This window comes from Myxine glutinosa, chromosome 9 (genome assembly GCF_964187855.1).
Source record: "Myxine glutinosa chromosome 9, kmMyxGlut1.1, whole genome shotgun sequence".
Classification (NCBI taxonomy): Eukaryota; Metazoa; Chordata; class Myxini; order Myxiniformes; family Myxinidae; genus Myxine; species Myxine glutinosa.
In genome coordinates this window covers 99,030,706-99,042,900 of record NC_136269.1, presented here as the reverse complement: position 1 = coordinate 99,042,900, position 12,195 = coordinate 99,030,706, and the positions used below count along the sequence as shown (strand labels likewise).

Below are 12,195 nucleotides of genomic sequence, written 5' to 3'. Positions count from 1 at the left end.
AAAGATCAGATGGCATATAAAGTTGCAAGAATTGACCTTTGAGCTTGCCAAAAAATAATTAAGCTTAGCAAAAATAATTATATGAGCCAGCTGCGGATATGACCACATTACCTCAGAATTAGAATACTTCCTTGGCTATAAACGCTGCAGCGGCCCCAAAAACGAATTGAATGACCCTAAAAGGTAGTTTGAGTTAAATTGAAGGATAAAGAGATGTGGGATATGACACAAGCAATACGAGTCGAATGGCCTTCTCCTGTCCCTCGTACATATTTAAAAGCGCGATGACGAGAGCCTGACGTCATGACGCCAGTTTCACGCAATGTTTGGTTAACAGGACTCGGGATCCAAGGACCAGTACATTAACACACAACTTACACCATGGCTGCCACAGGACGAGGTGCTGGGAGTCGAATGAAGCTTCTGCCGACGGCGATCAAGAGACGATCAAGAATCTTTTGGACCAACGATGAACAACAGGTATGAAGGTGATAATGCCGTAAGAAAGGTGGTTGCTAATTTTCTTCTTAATGCGCAGTTCCTTTATTTTCCCCAACTTTAAAATACCTTCTGTGATCGAGTCGGTCGAACCTTAACGGGTAGTCGGGTTGTGTGAGCTGCAATTCAGTCTGCATGACCGAAGGGTTTGTACCTTTTGTTGATACCGAGATATTTTTGCCACGAATATATCATATGGTATTAATTGGGAAATACAAGATGTCGGTGTTGAATCGTTAAGAATTGGGTTTTCTTATTCTTTCTTTTTACAGGATTTTTATTCTGCACGACTGATGTTATTAGTTTGCCAATCAACCACTCTTTAATTTGGTGCCGAGAGAACATTGAGTGTTGTTCAGGTGCAAATGCAGAAATTTTCAGAATTATGTGGTCGGAGTGGCTTGATTCTCTTCCTGCAATCTCCTTGATGCAATATCAAGATTGAGCGATGATGCAATCATGCTTGATGATGATGATGATGATGATGATGTTGATGCAATCATGAGCGACCAAGTCCTGAAGCGTGAATGGGACGTGAATGGTGAACTCAAGTTATGGGAACTCATTGATAAGTTTCCCCACTAATGCTCAGTGCAACGGATCATTTACATTCCAACATTTGTTTGTTCAGGTGTCCCCTTCACCCCTTGTAATTCCCTCACCAACCACACGCATGAGATTTTTTGCAGTATGCCGTCCTGACGAGGGGCGGTAGACCTGCATGCAAATCGGACCTGGCAGGAGTAATGCCCTGCTGGTGGATTAAGGGGTCTTACTCCTATTAAGAGGAGTGGTCCCAATTGTATGACCATGCATTGTGGCCCTCCGGGGGCATGATGCATGCGTTTGAATGACCATGTGCTTCCCCCTTGGGGTTGAGGCGCATGTGTAATGTTATTGGGACAGCCTTGTTGACGTTGTGCCTTGGCCATGGGGTCAAGGTGCACGTCCAAGGCTGTTCAAATGTTTGACTTTTTACCTTTTTTCACAAGCAAAAAAGGCAGGCCTTCGAGCGGGCCCAAAACGCACACGCATGATGATCAATTGTACTGGTCTGTAAATTATCCTTTGTACTGAGCATTACAGATTGTATTGATAATTTGTTCAGATCAATGATCATATTCATATACATATATACTAGCGGGTACATACTCTTTTTCACTGCCCACTCTCGGTGGGCATTGTGCTGCTGCACATTCTTAGCAAGGAGTTTCCCGTCCTCTCTATCTATGGTCCTTTGTCTCGGAGTAGTTACTGGGCACAGTGATGCCACCATACAAATAATAAGACCTATGAGAAAACCAAAATAATTCAAAAAATAAAAATCTTTTTATTATTTTGTCCAAAATTCTGGACAAAAAACACAACAACCACAAAAATTAATTATTTTGTCATTGTTTTGAAAAATATTTCACGGAAAACCTACGTCGGGACCTAGGCGCGGACCAATGATTTTAGGTTGGGGTTGGGGAGCAAAAAATTCACATTGCATCGAAAAATAAAATTTTGCAGAGCAAAGCGAGGGGAACATTATTTGTGGGATTCTTTTTGTCACATGTTATAAAGACGATTCTAAATATAGCCAAATAATGTTCTAATACACTTTAAAACAAGTTATTTAATGAAAAAACTTTTGCTCAAAACTTTTCAAAAAACTTTTGAAAAGCAGGCATTGCATATAATGAAACAAATGACAAATAATGTTCCCCTCGCTTTGCTCTGCAAAATTATATTTTTCGATCAAAAATGACATTTTTGAACAAAACAAAAACAAGTCTCAGACGTATTGAACAAGGTTTGACATGGAAGTGACCTTTGATCAGAATTACCTTTTTTGCCATCACCTGAACATTTGCCTTCATCATCTCAACTATGTGAATCACTTTTTACAAATCTTTCTTCTCCAACACATTGGATGCCGATTTTATACCCTGAATAATGCAAAGGGGAGGGGGGAAGGGGAGGGGAGGGGGGGAGGGAAAGGGGAGGGGAAGGGAAGGGGAGGGGAAGGGAAGGGAGGGGGGAAGGTGAGGGGGGAAAGGGGGGGAGGGGGGAGGCAGGAGAGGAAGGGGAGTGGCTCACGTTTCTGAGTGAATGTGGCTCACGTTTCTGAATTAACTGTGATGCCGATCAGGAAGAAGAAGAAGCTGTACTACCAAATTCGTACACTTCCGGAATTGTTTGATTTATTTGTATTCAAATGTCTGGTAATTGTTTTGTATTTATTTTTGTGAATGTGTACTTGTATATAACTGTCATTCATTTAAAAAGGCTTCGGCACTATCGAGCGATTTTATATATATATATATATATATATATATATATATATATATATATATATATATATATATATATATATATATATATATATATATGTATATATATATATATATATATGTATATATATATATATATATATATATGTATATATATATGTATATGTATATATATATGTATATATATATGTATATATATATATATATGTATATATATATATATATGTATATATATATATATATATGTATATATATATATATATGTATTGTTACAGACGTGGCTTAGATGTTATTTACCGAGCGGTTTTGGTATGACCACGTCTGCACAAGTTACCCGATTATACCCGAACGTTGACTAATCGCGCTACGCTAGATCAATGAAGGAAAAGACACACGGCTGGGATTAAAATGACGCGACACCAGGGATACGGTTCTCAAGACCTCCGGAGGAGGTTATATTGTTACGGAAGGTTAGATTACAACTACAAGAGGGACAGCATAGTAAGATAAGCACTTAGACACACTCTTATATTATTCCCAACAGACGACAGATAAACGGGACAAAAGGCTGACTCACACGGGGTTTGATGGCTAGGAAAGGCAGGATCGATGGCTCCAGGTGCACCTGGGCTCAAAGGTCAGAATCGACTCGGTCCGGTCCAGAGATGCGGGGAGGTATTCAGCGCTCGTACGTGGCAACTTCTCTCTCTAGGCTGGGGGCGCATCTGACCTCACATCCGGTGAGTCGCTTCGTATCTCCGGCGGGGAGTGACACGCCCTCGGCTCGTTAGCTCCGCCCCAGATGGAATCGGCACGTCGCCTCTCATTGGGTGCGTGCGGGGGGGGTTACCGGCTCCGCCCTCGACGGGGGACTGACAAGGAGCCCCTTCGTGGTAACCCCGTGGAGCGCATGGTCCGGCGCGCATTGTCAATGGCGGCTAACCGAGCCGGTGTGATGACGCACACTCCCCCCCGCGCAGCGTCGTTGTTGTTGTAATTGTTGTTGTAGTTGTAGTTGTAGTTGTTGTTTGGGGAAGAAGATGGAAGGAGGTATGGGAAAGGTCCTAAACTCACTACTGGTGCCATATAATCACATTCTGGTGCAACGAAGAGTCAGAATTAATGGAAAGGAGTCCTTAACTGACATAGACTAAGAATAACTAGCAAGATGTCCGAAAGTTGTCTACGTGAGATGCGGTGGACCTGGGCACGACATTTAATGGGGGAAAAAGGGGAAGGTCGGCTCTACTGATTGTTGTTTACAGACAATGGGACTAGGGAATGGGGGATTGGGGATAGTTGGGGAGTATTGGGGAAATAGGGGAATATTTACAAGCGGATATGGAGGCCAAATTCCATATTCGCAACAGTGTATATATATATATATATATATATATATATATATATATATATATATTGTTGCGGATATGGGATTTGGCCTCCATCCATATCCGCTTGTAAATATTCCCCTATTTCCCCAATACTCCCCAACTATCCCCAATCCCCCATTCCCTAGTCCCATTGTCTGTAAACAACACTCTGTAGCCCCGACCTCCCCCTTTTCCCCCCATTAAATGTCGTGCCCAGGTTCACCGCATCTCACGTAGACAACTATAGGACATCTTGCTAGTTATTCTTAGTCTATGTCAGTTAAGGACTCGTTTCCATTAATTCTGACTCTTCGTTGCACCAGAATGTGATTGTATGGCACCAGTAGTAAGTTTAGGACCTCCCAATACCTCCCCACAATCTCATCTCCGCATCCTCCCATCTTCCTCATGAAACTACAACAACTACAACAACAGCGGGGGCGGCGCGGCGGCGGCGCGGGGAGTGTGCGTCCTCGCTCCGGCTTGGTTAGCCGCCATTGCCCATGTGCTCCGACGGGGTTACCACACAGGGGCTGACTGTCAGCCCCTCGTCAAGGGCGGAGCCCGGTAACCCCCCCGCACCCAATAAGAAGCGGCGGACCGATTCCATCTGGGGCGGAGCTAACGAGCCGAGGGCGTGTCACTCCCCGCTGGATATACGCAGCCACTTACCGGAGGTGACGTCAGATGCGGCTCAGCTACGACGACAAAAGGACGCCACCTCCTAGCACTGAAAGATACCTCCCGCCTCTCTGGATCGGACCGGGTCGATTCTGCCCCTGAGCTCAAGGTGCACCTTGAGCCATCGACTACCTGTCCCTCCTTGCCATCAATCCCTGTGTGAGTCAGTCTTGTCCCGTTTGTCTGTGGTCTGTCGGGAATTAGATAAGACCGTGTATAAGTGCCCACCTTTCTGTGCTGTACCTCTTGTTAGTGTAATTTAATAAGTGCCCACCTTTCTGTGCTGTACCTCTTGTTAGTGTAATCTAAACGTTCTGCATATCCCATATTATATCCTCCTCCGGAGGTCTTGTGAACTGTACCCCTGGTGTCGTGTCATTAATCCCAGCCGTTGTGTCCTTTTCCTTCATTGATTTAGCATAGCGCGATTCGGCCAACGTTCGAGTGTAATCGGGTAAACTGTGCAGACGCGGTCATACCAAACCGCTCGGTAAACTAACATCCAAAACCGCGTCTGTAACAATATACACACACACACACTGTTGATGTACTTCTATGTTTACCTTTATATTTAAATTGAAATCCATATTTATTTAGTTTTCCCATCAGCATATGTGCACGTGACCCAAGCAAGACCTTTCTATGCTTGTGGAAGTTTGTTTTTGGTTGTATTCTATCCTGTTGTTTGAGACGGTCAATGCATAAAGGAAACAAAAAGCAAATGTTGATATGTTATTATTGTCGTGCGAATACCCTCCGGTTAATATGAGGCCTTGCGAATGACCAAACGGATTTAATTGAGGCGACGACCAACTCGGATTCGGCTATAAAACATGAGGAGGAAGTGAAGAAGAAGAGGCAGAAGCACGTATCTGTAATGCGGAATGAACTCAACCGAAAATCCAGGTTAAAATGTACAAAAATAATGATTTATTTGACAGAACCCGAAACAATGGAACGCGATGGAAGATAAATAATGTTCCTAAATCGGGATCCCGCACACCGACTTCCAAATATGAGACAGGGGAATGAAATGCAAAAATAACTGTCCGTCGTGTACGTGTGAAATGTGGTTCGTCTTAACTGTCTGCAGTCTTGTCCACCGTCCAACGTGGCTCCAAGCTCCGGCGCGAGGAAACCCTCCGTCCGCTTCACCCACCCGCTCCGCCAGGCCTGAGCCAACGCCCCACTCCAGGCTCCTCGTCGACTGCCCACGAGGTCCGTTCGCTCACAGCACCAAAAGCACCGAACACCGCTCCAAGCACCACGAAGATGGCGAGCCCACGACCACCAGGACCTCTCAAGACGAAGAGCCAAGAGCCAAGGACGAACAACGACAAGTGAAGGGCCAGCACAACTCAATACCAAGAGCGAAGCCTCAGCACGACGCAATCCCCCAGAGCGAAGCTTCCAGAATCCCACCAGCGAGTCCTTTTGAAACCTGGCATGTGACGTCCGTTTTGGCGCGCCACCAACCAGAGCCTCGTAGCTTCCCGCCATCTGCCCAACCGTCTCGCGCCTTCCGCGCTGATTGGTTCAAGGCTCGCGCCTTCCGCGCCAACCAATCACATGTTCCCTGTGGCGTGGTTACAGCTCATCTCACACGATGTTGCTAGGCCAGCTGGTGGTGCGGCTGGTGGCGGCCATCCGGCGGTGCCCCTATCTGGCTTCCTGCCGGTCTTCTTCCAAGGTCATTGTACGGGAAGGGGAATTATTTAATGTTCGTTAAGGGCCTATCTAAGTTTTATATGGGTATGCATTGCCATAAGGGACAAAGGTTTGGCGACAGGGACGACGACGAACAAAGAAATCTTATCCATAATCCCTGCACTATTTAGCATGCCCTGCTCCCTCATAGCGGGGACATCAACACAGCTTATCCCGACAAACCGGACTACACATAGAACTTATTACAGGGTAGATTCCCTATCGCGACAGTCAAAGCATGTTACCTATACAGATCTACCTGGCTCTAGATATTCCTTTACCCCCCGACATAACATTATTAAAACTGTTTCTGGATAATTAATGTTACAAAATAAAAGTCAAAACTTCCCAAAGAGTTTCCTGAATGGAATTGTTTTATTTTTATACTTCTGTTTGGGGAGAATATTTGCCACACTCCTTTCATCGGTCACATTGGAATGTCCATCCCAAGTTGCGCTGAGGGCATGAGAAGTCATCAACGCACAGCCCAACAGGAATTTTCCCTGAGACCATTAGTAAACAAAGAGCTCCCTGAATGTTCCTCAGATTGTAGCACATTTGGCACAAAGTGATACACATCCATTTGAACCAAATGTTATATCAGTGTCCCTGCTTGCCTGCATATTTTTGGTTATCTGACAATCCTTATAATTCATTTTCTAGCTTTGCATAAAATACTGGCATGCAATGGGCTACCATTCTCTAAAGTTTAAGAAAAAAAACACCTCTTCCCATCAGTAACAAGTTTATATTTAAAAGTTCCACTCTTGTGGGATGAATCAGCCTAGGCCGCAAGGGGGCACTAGATTAACATCTATTGTGAAAAAAGATTATTGCACTTTCTAGGAGAAACTGCTACATACTACGAACCCTTCTTAACCCTGGCTGCATTGCTCCGATGAAGGGTTAACGCCTGAAAAGTCAACTTTTCCTTGCTCCCCATGAAGGTTGGTATACCTCCATCCCCATCCTGTGGATTTCATCCATTGTTTAACAAGTTTCAAAACAAAGATTCCTAGAATGCTGTCGCAGTTTGGACTTGTAATGTAATGTAATTGTCTTTCCATATCACTCTCAACATGTACCCATTAATGGGCATTTGCGTTTTTATTTGGGCATTGTCACGTTTGTATCTGGGTGTGGGAGGCCTGTGGTTTGATTCCAACCTTGGCGGAGTCAGAGGAAACGCTGTAAAAAGGTTACGTGCTGCTTCCTTGCTCATTGCTCAAAATTTAAAACGGATAGAGCACGGACAAACAACCTTAAGTTGGCAAGCATTGCACAGCCTGGGTCTAATGGCCTCCTGCTGTGTTGACATTCCTTCTATTGGGGAGTCCAACTCCCCGGCCAAGGGGAGTTGCGTTATTATTGTTATTATTATTTCAAAACGGTTTTATTTTTGCTTAATTACTTTTTGGTATACATAGTCGAGGCTCATGGAAGAGTTAATAGTAGTACACTGAACGGATCAGGACATAACAGGACAAAAGGAGCAGTTAAGATTGGGGAAAACCCCAACAGCAGAGCTGTACAATAAGACAGAGGGAGGTGGGTGTGGGGAGCCATAGGGGGCAGGAGAAGATGTATGGGGTGAACAAGATGGATACGGAAGGAAACTCTCGGGACGGCAAACTGGAAATTTAAAAGGATGAGGGAATGTGGTGGGGTTGGGGTGGGTTAACGAGGGCAGAAAATGTCATGGTTTTGGATTGGGGAGAATCTGACATGGTGGCGAACAGCCATCTTGAAGACCTGCAAAGAAGAATGAGATTTAAGAGGATGTGGAAGTTGGTTCCATAGGTGGGGAAAAAAGAGGAATGGATGAGTGGAGGTGAGCAGTGATCATGGATTTCAGGTAGTTTCACCAGAAGGGGGTTGATGTTGGACTGTATGTGCCATGCAGAGTTTTTCTCTCTTTCTCTCTGTTCGTTCATTCCCTTGGTTATTGTGTCCACAGGTTGGCCCACTTCAGTTCATCTCACCGTCACCCTGCTCTACCATGAGCCTCAATCTTGCAAAAGCAAAAAAAAAACTCGGTCTTTTTACTTTAAACAGCTTAATATGGCAAGAAGTTGGGTTATAATAACGTGAATAAGTTGAAGAGGTAACGTATCATGATTAGCAGATGTGCAAGTTAAAGTTATAATTAATGTGCTTACTCGAAAAAAAAGAAAAAAAAGAAAAAACTTTTGTGAATGGTTGGAGAGAGGTATTTGGGGGATGTGAGGTCGGGGGAGATGTGCTGCAGTTTGGGAATGTAAAGCACGTAGTGTTTGTGTGGTTTCGTTGCTAGGCTGTTGAACAAATGTTTTGTGAAGAGTTGTTAGTAGAACATTCACACTGAACTTCACCACCTTGAATTGTGGTTACTTTGGCAAATAGAGCACTGCACTTATTCAATATTATGTGAGGTGATGGCATTCTTTAAAATTTGATTATTCTTAAATACATACAATGGAAAACTAGTCTTTATATGGCCGAGTATCGTTCTACGTCAGCGGAAAATGATATATATGGATATATATATATATATATATATATATATATATATATATATATATATATATATATATATATATATGTATGTATGTACAGTCACGTGAAAAAGTAAGTACACCCCATGTAAAGTTTTGACTTTTTCAACATATTTCAACATACAGCTATTTGATCTTCATTTCAACTTTCACGAGCCTCGATTCAGTATACAAAAACAAAAAAAAACAAAAAAAAACAAGTACACATACATTCAAAGTACACCGCCCCATGCCAAATAATTAAATATACCGCAGTGCAGCTCATTGAGTCTGCATTGGGAGGGAGAGGTGTACACTAATTGATTGATTAATTGTATAATTAAAATCAATAAAAGATTATCACAAAATATTTTCATAATCAATTGGCTAATCGCATAACTAAACCACTAGTGCTTCATCCGAAGATGTATCTTTTAGAAATTTAATTAAATAAGGCATTTATAAAAAATTAAATAATTAATCGATTAATCAATAAATAATTAATAGATGAAATGATTAATCAATAAATCAAAAATATCCTTGATAGCCACATCACTTGGTCACTCATGTCCAAATATTAGCTTCCCAGCTCAAAAGGTGCCTGAGATATTGGCCAAATGAGAAAGAAAATAAATAAATGATTAATAATGAAAATAAATAAATAATAATCATAAAAAATTAAATTATTAATCAATTTGGTCAGAGAACACATAAACTACCACTATTTCATCAGAATCTGTAACTTTAAAAAAAAACATTTTTTTGTCATTAATCAAATAATTAAATAATTAATCGATTAATTGATTAATTAATAAATCAAAAATATCCTTTGCAGCCAAATCACCTGGTCATTGGCATGTCCAAATATCAGCTTCCTAACTCAAAAGGTGCCTGAGTTAATGGTCAGAAGAGAAAGGAAATTTGATTAATTAAATATGTACTTAATTAATCGCTAATAATTAAATAACTCCTCAATTTATTGATTAATCAAAAAAAAAAAATACCGTTTTTGACAAAGGACTTGCTCACTATTGTGCCGAAATTTCAGCTTCCTAGCTCAAAGGATGGCTGAGATATCGTCCGGACAAACAAACAAGAAAGAAAACAAGTACACATACATTCAAAGTACACCGCCCCATGCCAAATAATTAAATATGCTGCAGCGCGGCATTGCCGGGGCGCCTCCGGCGCCCGGCAATGCCGCAGTGCAGCTCATTGAGGCTGCATTGGGAGGGAGAGGTGTACACTAATTGATTGATTAATTGTATAATTAAAATCAATAAAAGATTATCACAAAATATTTTCATAATCAATTGGCTAATCGCATAACTAAACCAGTAGTGCTTCATCCAAAGATGTATCTTTTAGAAATTTAATTAAATAAGTCATTTATAAAAAATTAAATAATTAATTGATTACTCAATAAATAATTAATCGATTAATCAATAAATACTTAATAGATGAAATGATTAATCAATAAATAAAAAATATCCTTGATAGCCACATCACTTGGTCACTCATGTCCAAATATTAGCTTCCCAGCTCAAAAGGTGCCTGAGATATTGGCCAAATGAGAAAGAAAATAAATAAATGATTAATAATGAAAATAAATAAATAATAATCATAAAAAAATTAAATTATTAACCAATTTGGTCAGAGAACACATAAACTACCACTATTTCATCAGAATCTGTAACTAAAAAAAAAATTTTTTTTTGTCATTAATCGAATAATTAAATAATTAATCGATTAATTGATTAATTAATAAATCAAAAATATCCTTTGCAGCCAAATCACCTGGTCATTGGCATGTCCAAATATCAGCTTCCTAACTCAAAAGGTGCCTGAGTTAATAATGGTCAGAAGAGAAATGAAATTTAATTAATTAAATAAGTACTTAATTAAACGCTAATAATTAAATAACTCCTCAATTAATTGATTATTCAAAAAACAAAAAATACCGTATTTGACAAAGGACTTGCTCACTACTGTGCCGAAATTTCAGCTTCCTAGCTCAAAGGATGGCTGAGATATCGCCCGGACAAACAAACAAGAAAACAAACAAGTACACATACATTCAAAGTACACCGCCCCATGCCAAATAATTAAATATGCTGCAGCGCGGCATTGCCGGGGCGCCTCCGGCGCCCGGCAATACCGCAGTGCAGCTCATTGAGGCTGCATTGGGAGGGAGAGGTGTACACTAATTGATTGATTAATTGTATAATTAAAATCAATAAAAGATTATCACAAAATATTTTCATAATCAATTGGCTAATCGCATAACTAAACCACTAGTGCTTCATCCGAAGATGTATCTTTTAGAAATTTAATTAAATAAGTCATTTATAAAAAATTAAATAATTAATTAATTACTCAATAAATAATTAATCGATTAATCAATAAATAATTAATAGATGAAATGATTAATCAATAAATCAAAAATATCCTTGATAGCCACATCACTTGGTCACTCATGTCCAAATATTAGCTTCCCAGCTCAAAAGGTGCCTGAGATATTGGCCAAATGAGAAAGAAAATAAATAAATGATTAATAATGAAAATAAATAAATAATAATCATAAAAAAATTAAATTAGTAATCAATTTGGTCAGAGAACACATAAACTACCACTATTTCATCAGAATCTGTAACTTAAAAAAAAAATTTTTTTTGGTCATTAATCGAATAATTAAATAATTAATCGATTAATTGATTAATTAATAAATCAAAAATATCCTTTGCAGCCAAATCACCTGTTCATTGGCATGTCCAAATATCAGCTTCCTAACTCAAAAGGTGCCTGAGTTAATAATGGTCAGAAGAGAAATGAAATTTAATTAATTAAATAAGTACTTAATTAAACGCTAATAATTAAATAACTCCTCAATTAATTGATTATTCAAAAAACAAAAAATACCGTATTTGACAAAGGACTTGCTCACTACTGTGCCGAAATTTCAGCTTCCTAGCTCAAAGGATGGCTGAGATATCGCCCGGACAAACAAACAAGAAAACAAACAAACAAGAAAGAAACCAGAGTGAAAACTGAGTACTCTCTTTCAGCGTGCGTCACTGCCGAGCCCCCTTTGGTGCCCGTCAATGACGATTTGCAATGCCTGGAGATGGCATAGGAAAGGAGCGGTGTACA

At 40.5% G+C, this 12,195-nt stretch overlaps 1 protein-coding gene across 1 annotated transcript in view; it reads left to right on the top strand.

Annotated features, from left to right (window-relative positions):
- Positions 1-340: 340 nt before the first annotated feature.
- The window catches only part of DNAH5 (dynein axonemal heavy chain 5), a 335,447-nt gene continuing 323,592 nt past the window's right edge, over positions 341-12,195 (top strand). The window contains exon 1 of the mRNA XM_078785114.1: positions 341-480. Within this exon, the coding sequence (XP_078641240.1) occupies positions 382-480 (99 nt within the window). The 5' untranslated portion in view covers positions 341-381. The remainder of the gene's footprint in view (positions 481-12,195) is intronic.